The sequence below is a fragment of the Barbatula barbatula genome, assembly GCF_947034865.1.
Source record: "Barbatula barbatula genome assembly, chromosome: 20".
Taxonomy (NCBI): domain Eukaryota; kingdom Metazoa; phylum Chordata; class Actinopteri; order Cypriniformes; family Nemacheilidae; genus Barbatula; species Barbatula barbatula.
In genome coordinates this window covers 6,771,372-6,788,318 of record NC_136783.1, presented here as the reverse complement: position 1 = coordinate 6,788,318, position 16,947 = coordinate 6,771,372, and the positions used below count along the sequence as shown (strand labels likewise).

Here is a 16,947-nt window from a genome sequence, read left to right as displayed (position 1 = left end):
GTTTTATTTTAAAAGATTAAATATTTTGCGATATGTATGGTCCTACTTTGGTTTTTGGAGTGTCCAACAACAAGTTTATGTACACGGTGTAAAAACACTTTCGTTTCTAATAATAGGCAGTTGTTGTTACGTTACTTCTTAGCTCACTCGCAAATGATTCGTTCGGCGATTCAACAGTCTAATCTCCTCCTTTCTGTCAGCCTACTCTGATCTGATTGGTCAAATGGTCTAGTCTGCTGTGATTGGTCTACCGCGGTCTGTTGCAAATGGAACATGGGCGAGCATTACACAAATCTGAACCAGAACTGAGAACGACAGCCTCGTTCGCGTGATTCACAGTCGACTCCTTGAAAACGCCACATGAAATGTCATTTCCATGACTTTGTAATAGTAACTATTTAAGTGTATGGCAACAAACTTGTCTGTATCGAGCCCCTCCCGAGAGAATCTTTAAAGATCGACGATTGGCTTTAATGGACTCTGTTTCACTTGGCAAGATGTCTGAAGTTTCAAGTGAAATGGTCTGCAAAAGCAGTTTCATCATGCCAACCAAAATCTTAAAGGTCACACCAAATGAACATACCACAGTTCTGTCCTGCAGTTGTGTTGACGCTTTAAAGACAAAAGTTGGACATTCGGCTTCAAGACTACTGAGCCACTTCTCCAGATTCTCTTTAGGAACAAGATCTGCGAAACAGAAATGTGTTTTCATAACTAGCTTCCACATTTATGATCAGATAACTGAAGGTGAAAGGCAACACCGAGGCTTTACCTATTTTGTTCATTATGAACAAGAGTATTTTCTTTCCATCGTGTTTCAAGACGGTTTCCTCCAGCTGAGGGCAACGGCAACCCAGAGGGTCCCTGGCATCCAGAACCTCCAGTATCACATCAGAAGCTTCGATTACCTGCACGGGGATTTCACGTTATGTAAGATCAGCCTCAAGATCACAGTAAACAAACATGTTTCACAATAAACATTAAAATATATAGACTTGCCTTGTTCAACTCGCCGCATCTGAATGATTTGGCGCTTTTCTGTTTAGCTACAGCTGCTTTTGCTTCTTTAACTTTTTCTCCCTACAACATGAACAATAAAGTGAGAGACGAAACAAACATGAGAGTTCAATTAATACTAACACATTGGCCCCTTTCTCACCTTTTTAGCCTTCTTGGCTGCAGGTTCGCTGGCTGCCTCCTTGTCCTTTTTCCTCTTTGCCGCTTTGTCTTGCTGTTTTGTTACCTTGTTTTGCTGTTTAAGTGCCTCAAGCTTTAAAAACAAAAGCATTGCATTATTACTATTAGACATCTCGCTTATGGCATTTGGCAGATGTAAATCCAAAGTGACCGTCCATTTCTAAGGATCGTACCTCCTGTTTTCTGTGCTCGGCCTCTCGAAGCACCTCCTCTTTAAAGGGAGCGCTGTTTGGTACTCCAACATCCTTTTTGGGCCTTCGACTTATGCCTTTCTTCTTCGCCTCTTTCTTTAGTTTACGGTTGTGATCCCGAACCTTCAAATGAAAAATAACTTAACACACTGCCCATACACAACAATATCCCAATAGCTTTCAGCTGTTTAGCATTAACACCATAACAAAATGTCTTTAAATGGTGCGTTTTTGTGGCCTTTGCCTGGTAGGATGTAATGGTGTTCTCATGTGACAGCATCCCACCATGTTAAGTTACCAGTAAAAACCATTATAGTTTACATTAAAACCAACACAATTCCCATTTTCACCATTAAATCCAATAACATTCCTCCGGTGCTGTCATTTCATACACAACGTGTGTTGGATGTATTTATAACACTTATAGTAAATATAATCTCTTACCCTCTTCTGTATTTTAAAGCGTTTGGCGCACGAGATGCGTTTGCTCGCCTTCTTCAACTCTACAAAACAAGACACGTGACGCTCATAAACATTTATTTACACACGTTAACGGCACTATATCCGTTTATACTAGTTTATCGGGGCATTATAATAAAATCACACACACGCTTCTGTTATTAAACGATCTTATACTCACTCGGTCTCTTCATGTCTGCCCAACACGCGCTCCTCTTGCCCCAGTCGCACAGCGCGCAGCACGTGGGCCTCTTCCTCACTTCCGCTTCCGCTTTCAGCGCCGCAAACGGTTAATTTTTTCCCATTCTTAATAATTCAGTCAGTCAGCCTCAGTGTTGAATGCGTCTCGGTCCTCAGACTCAGACAGCTCTCAGATCAGACTCTGACGGTAAGGCCCGCAGTTCACGCGCGCTCTTTTCGTGTTGCTAATAAAGCTCGCACATCATCATGCAGAGCGTCGCATGGCCCTGTACGTGCATAAGTGTGTGTGTGTGTGTGTGTCTTTGTTTTTATCCGTGTGTGCTGATGCATGCGTCATCATGCTTGACGTTACTGTCCCATCACAATCATCAGCATCTCCAAAAGCAACCCTGCACGTGCACCAATGTCAGTACTGTCTGACTGACTCAATATATGAGATGATATCAGACGCATCTGATTAAACATTCATGCATTCTTTCGTATCAGACATCACTCATGTGTTGGAATCACTGCGTTATAAACGTGAGAAGGGTTTGTAATGACATCATCTGTCTATATTGATTATCACTTCGTTTCTGTACATCGATCATCTTCCCCATCAATGGCATATCAGTTGTCACAAACCCCTTCAGCTGTTAATTTAGATGGTATTACTGCTTTGTTAGATTACAGATTTCCAGTAATCTTCTGATAATCTATTGGGTAATAATCACTCAGTGCTTTCTTTTTATTAATAACTGTACAAATAGGTACCATCAGTAACTTTGTATTAGCATCTATTGTACTATTGCTCTTTGTATGACATATCGCTTATTGCTCCCCGAACTCTTTGTAAGTCGCTTTTGCTAAATGACTAAATGTAAATGTGACAGTTAATATCACAGTGAGTTGCTAGATATTAGGGATACATCACAATATTTCGTAAAGATTTTCACGACACTACTATTGTGGACAAATGAAATCTTAATAAAGTCATCCAACAGCAGTGTGAACGACTAACAGCATGTCAAGACACATGAATCGGGTTTATTCCATCAAAATATTACATTCTGTATAACACATGTAAACATTTACATTACTTATATTAAAGTAAAAAAGTTTTCTTTGCAAAACTCATGGTCGGAAAACATTGTTTTTTGTTGCTTTTGACGAGTCTGTCCAGTTTTCATTTTCTTGCAAATAAATGCAAAATATAAAACGATATTTGTATTGGGAATTTTAGGGAAATGTTGTCAGATGTCCACAGAATGAAACAAAAGAGATAATTTTGCCTGAGCACATACCTATAAATAGTCAAATTATTTTGGAACGGTCTCAAAATTTTATTAAAACCACAGTATGGAAGAATTTTGTAGTGAAATATCCAAAGATCACTTGCACGGTGTTATATATCTCATGCAGTTGTGTACTTACATTATCCCGAATGTTCCCAAGAATGTGCAAATCCAGAGAAATTCCTACTTAAAAATAATGGCCTCTCTGCATTACTAAAATAGCTGGTGGGAAGAAATACATTTTAAATACATTTAATATTTTTTTTACTGAATATTTACTCTTTGTGTCAGTAATCCAATCTTTTTGACTGTGTTGTAAAGGCCTTTGAGATGGGCTCGAAGCGACGGAGAGCCACGTCTCCATCCAGCAGTGTGAGTGGAGGAGATTTTGAGGACAGTCAGACCCCGTCGATACCTTCAACCAGCCGAAAGAGGAGAAGAATCACAAACATTCCCACCGTTGACCCTGTGAGTTCACAGTGACACTATAAATACATTTATGCATTTGACAGGTTTCTTTCAAATAGTCAATGGGTGTTTCTAACAGATTGCTGTGTGTCATGAGCTGTACAACACTATCAGAGACTATAAGGACGATCAGGGTAGAATGCTGTGTGAACTTTTCATTCGAGCACCAAAAAGAAGGTTAGTATAATAAAACATGATTTTTGTGTTTAGAGCAATTGCTGTTACGTTTTATAAAGATATGTGAACAATAGATTCACAAAGTGTTTGATCTGTTTTAACGTCATGTTGTTAAACACAAACACACCGACTTCCATGCAGGAATCAGCCGGATTATTATGAAGTGGTGTCTCAACCTATTGACATGATGAAGATCCAGCAGAAGCTGAAGATGGAGGAGTATGATGATGTTGAGCAGCTCACAGCCGACTTTCAGCTCCTTTTCAACAATGCCAAGACGTATTACAAAGTATGTTTTTAAAGCAAACACACGTTTCACTAGTACAGTATTCCCAAATGTGATTCTAAAATGTCTCATTATTTTGTATTTCCTTTATATATTGTGTCTCATAATAAAAATATGCGATGTCTGTATTTCTTATATGGCTGTTTTAGATCTGACATTAATTTGCTTACACCAAAAATCAACTAGTTTGTTTTTTTCTTAAATGCGTTTTCCCGTGCAGCCGGACGCTCCGGAGTTCAAGGCGGCGTGTAAACTGTGGGATCTGTACATCCGTACCAAAAATGAGTTTGTGCAGCGGGGGGACTATGATGAAGACGATGACGATGGTGAAGATGCACACGAAAACCCTGCAGGGTGCACCGAGGAGGAGGTCAGACCACAGACCTCAAACCTCACAAAATAAATTCAGAAGACACGCTTTGGTCATGTGTGAAGCGTGGTTTGTGTGTTTTTACAGTCCGTCTCAAGCCTTAAGGAAGTTCTCACGCAGCTCCTGGATGCTCTGCTGACATACACAGAACATGGACGTGTCATCAGTGAGCTTTTCCAGAGACTTCCCTCTAAAGTGGTACGCTCACCGATTTATTTATTGTGTTCGATTTGTGAATATAGGGCCAATTCTATTATCTAAAGTGCCGAACAATGCGTTCAAGATATTTACATTTTTCATTTGGCTGACGCTTTTATCCGAAGCGACTTACAAGTATTTTTTTACAGTGGCACATTACTGCAGAGCAATCAGTAATGAGTAAGGTGCCTTGCTCAAGGGCACTTCAGTCATGACCTGCTGGTACTGAGCTTCATTGACCGGACTGTTTGTGTGTACGTAATAATTATTTGTGTTTTTCTTTGTTATCAGCAATATCCAGATTATTATGCTATTATTAAGGAACCAATAGACCTGAAGACCATTGCACAGAGAATACAGGTCATTTTACTCACTTCACATTCGCCTGTCCAATACTGCTGTTTATTGACAATTTACACTAAAGTTTGTGTCTGCTTTCTATAGATGGGATACTACAAAAGCGTAAACCATATGGCAAAGCACATTGACCTGTTAGCCAAAAATGCCAAATGCTACAATGAACCCGGATCCCAAGTATTTAAAGTAATGTATTTTTGAGATTTGTCATTTATTGATTAATCATGTTGAAAGTTAAGAGTGGTGAGTTCAAATGTAAAATCATTTTTTTAGGATGCAAGCACTATCAAAAAGATCTTTGCACAGAGGAAGATGGAACTTGAACATTCTGAACCGGTTAAAACCAGCATCAGAATCAGGTGTGTTTCTTCATCACTGTTTAATATACTGTATGTCTTCATAGGTATATAAAGACCTTACATAACGAAGCCTTATGTTTAACTATGAGCTATTTCTATCTACATACACCGCTTAAGCCTGTGGCATACATCTTTTTTACGTGCATGTGAGGGTACACGTACATCTGAACGCACAGCCTTGCAAATTATAATGCATTCCACTCGTACGCATACACACTGGTTTTGACGCATGCGCATTATGACATTGCAATACCTCTCCGGGCCTGCAGGGCTCAGGACACGATTGCCAACCGGTGGTTAAACTAATTCTGCAAGAAATGGAATGTGCATGCACGACCTGCGCATACTTTGTACCGGAGGTAACAAAATTCCAGCAGTGCGTGTACAGTACGCGCATACTATTGTGATGATGAAATTTGCGTCACGCTCACTGTATGCTGTATGCGTAGAAGGGAACTATACTTCAGCCTTTACATCGAATTCACCATGTAGTAGCCCTAAATGCACAAACGTGTTTCCTAAATCTGTTATCTCCTGCAAAGAAGCAAAAACGTGACATCTTAGTTCTGTGTCAGCCACCGTAGTGCTTCGAAAGCACCTGACCACTAGATGCCACAAAATTTCAGTGGACCTTAAAGGAGTCATATAATGTCACATAATAATGTTAGTTTTAGCCATCCAATATGACCCCTTTAAAAAACATTCATGATTTTGTTCTGCTGTCATATATTCTGTGTTGATTCATTGACATTATGCATTTAAAATATGATTTTTATGCGTGTTGGTGTTTGTTCACAGGAATAGGAGGTTTGCACAGGGAGATCGTCTCTCTTCTATCACTACAGCTCTACAGTACGGTTCAGAGAGTGAAGAAGACGCCACACTAACTGGTATCTCATGCTATGTGATTTTGTATATCAGAACTGGCATTAAAGAACGAAAAGCCTTGTACGCTGTATATCAGGGTTTACTGTATCGATGTCTCCTGAAGGCTTGGTTCATTACGATGAGGGCGAGTCTGAAGCCGAGAGCATCCACTCCAGCATGGACATGAGCAATCCCATCTTCCAGCTTTATGAGGCAGTACGGGGCAGCCGGAATAGTCAAGGGCAGCTCTTAGCCGAACCCTTCTTTCAGCTGCCCTCCAGGAAAGACTACCCCGACTACTTTCAGCAAATCACCAATCCGATCTCACTCCAACAGATAAGGTATCGCAACAGCAGCTATTGCAGACTAACACCGTGTCTACACCGGGCGCGACAGGCGCAACGCGACAGGACAAAAGACATTAGAAACGCATTAGATCCCATTATAATTTCACAGATGCCTTATGCATTAACCTTTCAAATTGTTTTGTTTTGGGATGCATGCATTTCTAAAGAATTTCATCTGCTTTTCAGGAGTAAGATGAGGAATAATGAGTTTGAAAGTGTGGAACAGATGGAAGCAGATATCAACACGATGTTTGAGAACGCGAAGCGCTACAACGTGCCCAACTCTCAGATCTACAAGCGTGTGCTAAAGCTGCAGCAAATATTGCAGGTGATACAGATGTAAACAATGAATGTAATACTGAAAAACACGTTTATTTGTAAAGCGCAACATAAGATGTTTTAAAGATTCTTCACACAGCGTTGTGCAATCCAATGTTGAAGAAATAGTTCACCAAACAAAACCACTTGTGAAATTAATTTATTGTCTATAGTAGGATCGATCAAACCATTCGTAGCAATACTGTTATCACGATACCATAGAAATATCATTCGTCGTTCATAGTATTGATTGCAATATTACGTGGAAGATAGAGATTCCTGTGTGTGCATGTGTGTCTTGTCAGATGAAGAGAAGAGAACTCATGAGGAGATATGATGAAGATGGGGACAGCATGCTCTCATCCAGTCTTTCTGATGGGGGCACAACCAAACGCAAAAGGTACAGAATAATAAGAGTTTATTATAATAATCAGATATTATTCATCAGACATACATCTACAGTATTGTGGTAAGCTTCATGGCTCTTCTCCTGTGCTGCTCTTTGATCATTTGTGATAGTTGCTGTTGCATTAGGATCACCGTATTATCTCTAAGGTCTTACGTTGTTTTACATTGGCCACAGCCATAAGAAGAACACAAAGAAGAACCGAATGAAGGCTCTATATGCTGCCGTGGCGGAGGCTCGAGAGATGGGGACAGGGCGAAGGCTCTGTGATCTCTTCATGGTCAAGCCATCAAAGAAAGACTACCCAGATTACTACAAGATCATACTGGAGCCAATGGACTTGAGGACCATAGACCAAAACATCCGCTCTGACAGGTACCCCAGCGAGGACTCCATGATGGAGAACATGAAGCTGATGTTCCGTAACGCACGGCACTATAATGAAGAGGGATCACAGGTGAGATCTGAACCGTCAGTGAGAGCATTTATAGATTTATTACAAGGCATCTACATTAGATGATATAGTGTAACTTGGTATGAATATTTATTGACTCTCATGTCATTTCAAACTTGAGTCTTTTCTTCAGCAGAACAAAGAAGATTTGAAAAATGTTGGGAACCAAACAACAGCGGTACCCATTGACTTACGTTGGTTTTGTCTATCCAATAGAAGTGAATGGGTACCGCAATTATTCGGTTGCCAACATTCGGTTAGCAGGCTGTAACTTCTTTGCCTCAAAATAATTACAGTAGGACATTAAATATTAACTTGGTTTTACTCTAGGTTTACAATGACGCCAACATTCTGGAGAAGATTTTGAGAGAAAAGCGCAGGGAACTCGGACCCCCGCCCGATGATGATGACATCATTTCACCCAAGATGAAAATTAGTACGTTTCACATGCAGCCTATATGTAGATGTTGCTCTGTTTGCGTTAAATTTGTCTGTAGTCTGGTTTTGCATATACATACACATTTTAAATAGCCCTGCCACCAACTCATACCATTGGCTGAACCACAAAGTGACATTACGCCCAGTTCACACTACACAAATTAAGCTTGATTTGGCACTATCCAGTTGTTGTAGATTCATAAACCATTCATTCTTACGATGTGACAGCCAGTACAAAACTTGGGGTAAAGCATTTTAACATCTGAATTTTTTTTATTATTGAGTCATGTTTCATGTTATTCCAATGTCATTCCAGGGAAGAGCGGCGTCTCTCCTAAAAAGTCCAAGTACCTGACGCCTTTGCAGCAGAAACTCAACGAACTCTACGAATCCGTCAAGAACTACACCGACAAGCGTGGACGTCGCCTTAGCACCATCTTCCTCCGTCTCCCATCCCGTGCCGAGCTTCCCGACTACTACGTGGCCATCAAGAAACCCATAGACATGGAGAAGATTAAGGGTCACATGCTGGCCAACAAGTACCAGGATGTTGACGTGCTTGTGGAAGACTTAGTGTTGATGTTCAACAACGCGTGTACTTACAACGAGCCAGAATCTCTCATCTATAAAGATGCATTGGTGCTTCACAAAGTGCTTTTGGAAACCAGGAGAGACCTGGATGGCGGTGAAGACGCCCATGTTCCGGATGTAGCGAGACTTATTCAGGAACTGGTACGCAATCTTTTCGTGTCTGTGCTCGGTCACCAGGACGATGAGGGGCGTTGCTATAGCGACTCGCTGGCGGAGATTCCCGCCGCCGATCCCAATATGCCAGAGAAGCCGCCGTTGAACTTTGAGATCATCAGAGCAAACGTGGATAAAGGACGTTATAGACGACTGGACATGTTCCAGGATCACATGTTTGAAGTCTTGGAGAAAGCCAGACGTCTGCATAGGTGATGCTTTGTTTTTATGATAAGTATACACTTTACCCGTAGATCTGAAAAGGTTGAAAGATTTGGTTTTACATAACATCATGCGTTCATATCTGTTTGTTTTGCCTGGTAGGACGGATTCAGAGATCTTTGAGGATTCTGTGGAGCTCCAGCAGTTTTTCATCCGGATCAGAGATGAGCTGTGCAAGAACGGAGAGATTCTCCTGTCGCCCACCCTCAGCTACACCACTAAACACCTGCACAGTGATGTGGAGAAGGAGAAGAAAGAGAAGCTGCCTAAAGAGTATGAAGAGGATAAACTCAAGAGAGAGGAGGAGAAGAAAGGTGCCTTCATTTACATTTGATCAGTTTTGTGTTCCCTCTGTATTCCCAAGTGAACTACAGGAACATAACAAAGCCTCCATCTTAACGCTGGTTGGTTGTTACTGTGTGTACATTCTTAGAGCGACCAGGCGATAGTAATGTTGTATTGATCTGCAGAGGCTGAGAAGAGCGAGGATTCAGCTGGTGGTGGATGGCAGGGAGTCCTTCAGCGTAACTTCAGTCAGGGCTGCAGCTTTAAAGATAACATGTACCATGTGGGAGATTATGTGTATGTGGAGCCCACAGAACCTAACCTGCAGCCACACATCGTCTGCATAGAGCGCCTCTGGCAGGATGATGCAGGTACCACATTCATGTTTGTCACTGTTGGAGGCATTTTATATCTCAAGCCCTTTACTTTCTGATGTAAATTAGGTTTATTAGTTTATTATCTATTGTATCCATTGTTATTCTTTATCCTTCAAGATTGCGTCTATGGCAGCCCATATAACCGTACATTGGAAAGTTATGAAATTTTGCACACAGATAGAGGACAGTCATATTACCATGGACATGAAAACCCTCTAGTGTCACCATCAGTCCAAAATTTGAATACATTTTCAATACATCACAACTTCTGAACCGTATGTTCTAGAAAATGTTGTATGAAATTTTGTGTGTAGCATCTAGAGAAAATGCTGACAAAGGTCAATGAAGGGTCAAAGGGTCATGTGGCTGTATCTTCGGGATCCTTTAGTGGTTTGACACTTAACATGGTATGTATCATCACTGGTACATCTGCTCCATAAAAATCTGGTGACAGCACCACCTGGTGGTCAAAAAGTTATAAGCAATCTTATAGAGTCGTAAGTGCCTTTCCTTATGTTTTTAAACATCTGATGTTGTCCCCCTTATGCTGTTAAAGGGTATGACCCTGTAATTGCTGCTTGCAGCTATATTTTGTTGTTTATTATTATTCAATTCAAATGTATTTTGCATTGTTGCAAAGCAAATTTTTGTAGAAAAAAATAGAATTAGAAACAAAACTGTACATAAATAAGAAAAACATGTTATTTTACTATAGGGGAATTAAATTTATTAGTGCATTACTAATTTTATATTGCTGGCTTTTCACTTTCATTTCTGATGCGTATATGAATGTATTGTTTTATCCATTTCTGTACCAAAACCTTTAGAAAAATGTTAGAAATAAAGAATAATATTACTAAATATTGATTTAGAAAATAATTTAACACAAAGATGTTTTTATTATTTAGCAAACAAACAACTGTTAAAGTAACGTTACTACTTTGCGTTGTTTTAGGAGAGAAGTGGCTTTATGGCTGCTGGTTCTACAGACCCAACGAAACATTTCATCTGGCCACACGCAAATTTCTGGAAAAGGAAGTTTTCAAAAGCGACTACTACAACAAAATTCCCGTCAGTAAAATTTTGGGCAAATGTGTGGTCATGTTTGTAAAGGTAAAATCCGTCAGCATGATAAACAACATATTTTTGTGTTTTACTATTGTGTTTTAAAACATGCCTGTTTTGTGACATTTCAGGAGTATTTCAAACTTCAGCCTGACAACTTCAGACCCGAAGACATTTTTGTTTGCGAGTCTCGCTACTCTGCAAAGACCAAGTCTTTCAAAAAGATCAAGATGTGGACGATGCCCCTGAGCTCTGTCAAGTTTGTTCCCCGTGAAGTGCCGTTACCCGTGGTCCGCGTGGCCTCGATGTTCGCCCCCAAAGTGGAGAGCGAGAAGCCTCCCGAGGTGCCGGAAGATGGCAAGGCTGCACCTTCTATCATAGATAAAGTAAACACATTTCTTTACCTCAAAGCTCTTTATGAACCTAAAATGTTTGTTAATGGTGATCTGAACATCACACTGTTTCTATAGGAGAGAGAGGATGTTACCATGGAGATCAGTAATGGAGAACCAGGTTGTCAGTATTATGAGCAGCTCTGCTACAATGACATGTGGATAAAAGTGGGAGATTGCGTCTACATCCGATCTCATGGGCTTGTGCGCAACCGTGTGGGCAGGCTAGTTGCTGTATTCTTATCTGATGTATTTATGTTTCTGAATTGCTTTATTAAGTGTCTTCTGATATACCAGCTGGTTTGTGTTGAAATAGAATTGAAAAGCTGTGGGTGCGAGATGGAGCTGCCTATTTTTTCGGGCCTATCTTTATTCACCCCGAGGAGACCGAGCATGAACCCACCAAGATGTTCTATAAGAAAGAAGTTTTCCTCAGCAACCTGGAGGAATCCTGCCCTATGACTTGTATAGGAGGTAAAACTCATTTATATGTATACATGTGTCGTCCACCATATTGGAACAGTCAAAGCCAGTCAAACAATATAATTTCTAAACTTACATTATACAAAAAGATAACGGCATTGGCTGTAATATTAAAGGTCCTGTGTTGGCTTTTTTGAGGATCTAGTGACAGTAATGCAATATTTTATTCATAATTATGTCTTCAGGAGTGAGTCAAGAGCTTACATAATAAAGTGTTATGCTTTTATTACCTAAGGACAGTTGTTCTCAAACAGGGGGTGTGACAGTTCTCCGAAACCCCAACCTTTGGAACTCGATCGCGAATGCACAGAGCGGCCGCGCAGACTTGTTGTAGGTCCTGCGCAGTGTAATTTTAGGCTGCGCACAAAAGCTTAATATAGTTAAGCAGCTGCAATAACCTCTACATCATCTTAAGAAACAGGTAGATCATATAAGTATGTTTGTCTTTCAGACTGTAATTTCAGAATAAGCGCAAATCTCTTTCTCTCTCGATGAGTGCAGAGTGCGCGTGAAGGGAGTGGCGTGTAAAAAAGTGCCTTTGCATATATTTATGAACTTGGACGGCTGTGTAAAGCTGTTAACAGTTATTCAAGATGTAAAACACTATTTTCGACACCACACCATGTCTGTATTATAAACTGAGGACCGTTCTCGTGATCTGGCGGATTAATCCTTTTGGAATAATACCCAAAACACTTTAATTTTGTTATGGTTTTAATGGAAAAAGCTAATGGTTCACAATGGTTTTAATAGAAACCATTAGTTTCTGTGATGGTTTCTTTTGTTTTTATCAGCGGGGTTATTACATTTATAATCTGATCTCTTGAGATGAGTTTGTCATATACAGGTATTTTTTGCTTTGCTTCTACTGTAGATATATATAAACCATATCTATCATATTTTACACAATATCGTATCTATGCTCAATGTTCAGGATGGGGGACACCAATTCTTTATTTGAGTTTACAGGGGGGGCATGAAAAGGTTGAGAACCACTGGCTTAGAAGGAGCTAATTCTATCTACATACACCGCAGGAGTAGCCATGGACGAACATTTCGTAAATACGTTATCTCCTTCAGCAAAAAAGCGAAAGTGCCGTCGGTAGCAATTCACAACCTCACTGCTAGATGCCGCCAAATTTCAAACACTGGACTTAAATTAACCTCGAAAATATATAGATTTTACTGTGAGTGACCTGTGTTCCGATATAGCAGACATCTGGTCATGTCTGGAGCGATTGAATGTGACATATAAGGTTCTGACATCACTGAGGGATTTATAGGACAGGTGAGGCTCAAGCATAAATAGATAGGGTAGTCGGCTAAATCCCATCCTCTCTGAACTGTGTTTTTGTTTCCTCAGGGAAGTGCACGGTGTCTTCTTTTAAAGACTTTCTGTCATGCCGGCCGACTGAAATGCCTGAGGAGGACGTGCTGCTTTGCGAGAGCCGCTACATCGAGAGCGAGAAGCAGATGAAGAAGTTCAAAGGGCTGAAGCGTTTCTCTCTGTCTGCCAAAGTTGTTGAAGATGAAATCTACTACTTTAGGTCAGTTGATTCATTTAAGATCTGTGAAAAACAAATGCTTCGTGCACTTCATTTTGTAGAATGATAACATCACATGTCTTTCAGAAAGCTCATAGTTCCTCAGAAGGAGCCTTCTCCACTGTTGGATAAGAAGATCGAGGAACTGGAGGCCAAGTTTGCTGATATGACGGACGAAGAGCTGGAGGACCTGGGCGATGATGATGGAGACGGCTCTGACGGTCACATGCCGCAGCTTCAGACTTCACTGAGCGGCGACATGGACATGCTGCATTATGCCCCACCGCAGGTCTTCAGTCTGTCGTGAAATTATTTTCTGTGTCACGAAAAACTTGCATGACCTTCTGCAGAACACAAAAGAAGATATTTTGAAGAATGCTGGTAACCAAACAAATTGGCCCCTATTTACTTCCATTATATGGACACAAAACCACCAAGACATTTCTTAAAATATCTTCTTTTGTGCTCCACAGAAAAAAAGGTCATATGCAGGTTTTGATCAACCTGAGCGTGAATAAATGATGACCGAATGAACATAGTCTCATTTTTTCACAGTCCACGCCGAAGTCAATAAAGGGGCTGTCAAAGAAGGAAGGGTCAAAGAGGAAGATAAACATGAGCGGCTACATCCTCTTCAGCAGCGAGATGAGAGCCGTCATCAAGGCCCAGCACCCTGACTTCTCTTTCGGCGAGCTCAGTCGACTGGTGGGCACAGAGTGGAGAAGCCTGGAGGCCACGAAGAAAGCCGAGTATGAAGGTGAAGTTATACAACATTTTACAAATGTGCCAGTTATTCACATGCAAACTGATTCAAAGTCTCCAGATTCTCCATGAGTCGTTCTTTTTGTTTATTTTGTCAATCCAGAGCGGGCAGCTAAAGTAGCAGAGCAGCAGGAACGAGAACGGGCACATCAGCAGAACCCGAGAGCAGGTACCACAGTAGGGGCGCTCATGGGGGTGGTGCCTCCCCCGACCCCTATGGGGATGCTTAGCCACTGCATGACGCCTATGGCAGGTAACCCCTCTCAGGTGTGGTGGACACACAGAGCTGGAATAAGAAGCCTAACTGCTAGCACGCTCATCATCACTTTTCATCTTCTTGTGTCTGTCGTTTACTTCATAACTTTGGTAGTGTTGATCTCTAGATTCCAGAAATCTGTTATCTGAATAGATATTGAGTCACTGTTGCATGTACTGAAACTTTGTGACCCTGTTTCCACTGAATTGTGAGTTGTTTATAAGAGCCATATTGACAGTTGAAACGGGGGATATACAGTTCAGTATGTGTGCTGGGTTTCATTATTTTAACATGAATGACAAATCTGCGCAAATAGTCTTAATATGGCATTCGTTTTACATGTAGTGCATGTGTTTATTCTTCTAGTTCGCTGCATGATATACTGATGCATGTACATGTCTTGTCGCCACCTTCCTCCTCTTTCTTCAAAGGCATGATGGGTAGCTACAGGCCTGTTGGTGGCATGATTAACAAGGCCGACATGCCTCCTCATCCCATGAGGGTGCCTGCCTTACCGCTCTACCCTCTGTGGGGTAGGCCTGGCATGCCATATCTGGGTAAGAAACCACTTCACAGCCAGGTGATCCGCAGCCCCCGCTCGCAGTTGCTTCCTGTCTGCCTCTCAAAACCTAACAAGAGGGGCTACCTGTACCATAGGCTCAGAGGCTCACCTGAGCGCAGTCTGCCCCGAGCAGAAAATAACTCTTTCAATTATGGAAAAAATTTGATATTTTGAGAAATATTAAATTGGTCCCCATTGATATCTATTGTATGGACACAAAAACTCTTCTCAAAAATATCTGGTTATCTCAGTAGATCAACATGAACAGAACACAGAGATATGAAAGTGTTGTGGTACCTCTGTCACAGGTATGAATGGAATGACTCCGGGTTCTGCAGGAAACACTTACGGGAATCAGGTAAAGAAATACAAGGAATCTTACCTTTAAGAGTTTTGCATTTGTTCCTTATATTAGAGTGCTAGAAGTATCGTGTCCTGGCAAAAATGGCAGTGCTGTGGCAATAGTAGGAGCCTTGTATTTGTATATGTTGAATTGATGTTTTGGCTGTACAATATGGGCCAAAAGAATATACTGACATGGTGTTGTTATTCCATAAAATTCAAGATGGCATCAAACAACAAACATGCAAGAAATGTGATACCAACAATAAAAATCCCAATGCTGTTATAAGAAATAGTGAGTAAATGATGACAGACTTTTCATTTCGAAGGAGGAAATATTCCTTTAAGTTGGACCAGGTACAACTGTTGTTAAGTAGACAGTGGAAACTACAATGTATGTGATATCACTGTTTAATTTTATTTTTGTAATAATTTCAATGTTCCTGTAGCTTCTTAAATCATCTGGATCTTTTTTTTGTAAAGTTAAGTTGGTATTTAACATCATTAAGAACAACAATAAAGATGCGATACAAAATTGTAATAATACCACGATAAAAGCATCGGCAATTATCACGATATAAACCATCATAAGTTCTACTAGAGTTTGTTTCTTTCTGTAGATGGGTGTGATGAACTCAGGCCATCAGGCCCCTCCACCATACCCGGGTCAGGTTGGGCAGCCAGCTTTCCAGCAACCCTCCACCCCCATATTTGTAGCCCCTCCTCCCAAACCACAGCGCCTCCTACATTCAGAGGCATATCTGAAGTATATCGAAGGTCTGAATGCCGACTCCACTACTGTGAGCAAATGGGACCAAACACTATCTGGTGAGCGTGGGACGATATTTTCTTGTTATGTGTTGGTGGTCTTCCGATGCAGGTTCAATATGACATTACATTTACTGTAATGTATTTGTATCGTAATAGTAAATGCGTATGTCACCCCAGTTCGCAGGAAAGATGTGCGTCTCACAAAAGAGCAGGAGAGCCGTCTCCCCTCTCATTGGCTGAAGAGTAAAGGAGCCCACAAGACTATGGCCGACGCTCTGTGGCGGCTACGGGACCTGATGCTTCGTGACACGATAAACATTCAACAGACATACAACATCTAGAACATTTGAAGCATTCCCTCTCATTCTCACGGCTGAAAATGAGTCGCTCTTACGAGTTCAATGTTGTGATGAAATAGCGTTGCGTTTAGAGTTTTGTAATGCTACGTACAGTCCGTTGGCTTTGTTAGTGTTTATGCGATTTCATTTTTCTTGACAGCACTTTGAATTGTCTTACTTTGTATGTTGGCTATTAAATGTTCTTAGACGGATTTAAACATTTTCATAAAATGATCAACTTTTAAAGTGTTGACCTTAATGTTTGTGAATTGTTATATGTGAGATGTGAGAATGTAGTAATGGCCGTTTTTGGGTCTTGTCTTGTATCTGGATAAAACAAGCCTATTTTCCATATTGTTCGAGTTGTACTAGTTAAAAGTCGTTTTTGAATGGACACCATCTGCCTAATGTTTCAATAAACTAACATTGACAATTAG

At 40.8% G+C, this 16,947-nt stretch overlaps 2 protein-coding genes across 3 annotated transcripts in view; one reads left to right on the top strand and one right to left on the bottom strand.

Moving 5' to 3' along the window:
• Window positions 1-2,348, bottom strand: part of gnl3 (G protein nucleolar 3) — a 5,092-nt gene extending 2,744 nt beyond the window's left edge. The window contains exons 1-7 of the mRNA XM_079483636.1: window positions 2,029-2,348; window positions 1,833-1,891; window positions 1,371-1,511; window positions 1,160-1,270; window positions 1,000-1,080; window positions 773-908; window positions 584-687 (exon numbers count right to left, since the gene is read on the bottom strand). Coding sequence (XP_079339762.1) covers window positions 584-687; window positions 773-908; window positions 1,000-1,080; window positions 1,160-1,270; window positions 1,371-1,511; window positions 1,833-1,891; window positions 2,029-2,041 — 645 coding nt within the window. The 5' untranslated portion in view covers window positions 2,042-2,348. The remainder of the gene's footprint in view (window positions 1-583; window positions 688-772; window positions 909-999; window positions 1,081-1,159; window positions 1,271-1,370; window positions 1,512-1,832; window positions 1,892-2,028) is intronic.
• pbrm1 (polybromo 1) lies at window positions 2,124-16,947 on the top strand. Of its 2 annotated transcripts, XM_079483632.1 has the most exons (30): window positions 2,124-2,235; window positions 3,644-3,790; window positions 3,870-3,967; window positions 4,109-4,256; window positions 4,474-4,623; window positions 4,711-4,821; window positions 5,113-5,181; window positions 5,266-5,364; window positions 5,452-5,537; window positions 6,336-6,427; window positions 6,529-6,745; window positions 6,938-7,079; window positions 7,375-7,469; window positions 7,653-7,932; window positions 8,260-8,365; window positions 8,684-9,323; window positions 9,436-9,647; window positions 9,804-9,989; window positions 10,951-11,108; window positions 11,192-11,446; window positions 11,531-11,676; window positions 11,769-11,926; window positions 13,299-13,482; window positions 13,567-13,768; window positions 14,035-14,236; window positions 14,345-14,494; window positions 14,929-15,054; window positions 15,368-15,417; window positions 16,022-16,229; window positions 16,350-16,945. In XM_079483632.1, the coding sequence occupies exons 2-30, from the start codon at window positions 3,653-3,655 to the stop codon at window positions 16,511-16,513; spliced, it is 4,872 nt and encodes a 1,623-aa protein (XP_079339758.1). In that variant the 5' UTR covers window positions 2,124-2,235; window positions 3,644-3,652; the 3' UTR covers window positions 16,514-16,945. The 2 variants fall into 2 exon arrangements, with proteins under 2 accessions (XP_079339758.1, XP_079339759.1); XM_079483633.1 differs by lacking the exon at window positions 14,929-15,054 and having other exon boundaries at window positions 14,345-14,410; window positions 16,350-16,947.

Bases quoted from the DNA above. Each gene is read 5' to 3' on its own strand.
- pbrm1 (XM_079483632.1), top strand. From the start codon at position 3,653: ATGGGCTCGAAGCGACGGAGAGCCACGTCTCCATCCAGCAGTGTGAGT. The intron at 7,470-7,652 runs GTACAGAATAAT...CATTGGCCACAG, and splicing joins GGCACAACCAAACGCAAAAG to CCATAAGAAGAACACAAAGA. The intron at 13,483-13,566 runs GTCAGTTGATTC...CATGTCTTTCAG, and splicing joins GATGAAATCTACTACTTTAG to AAAGCTCATAGTTCCTCAGA.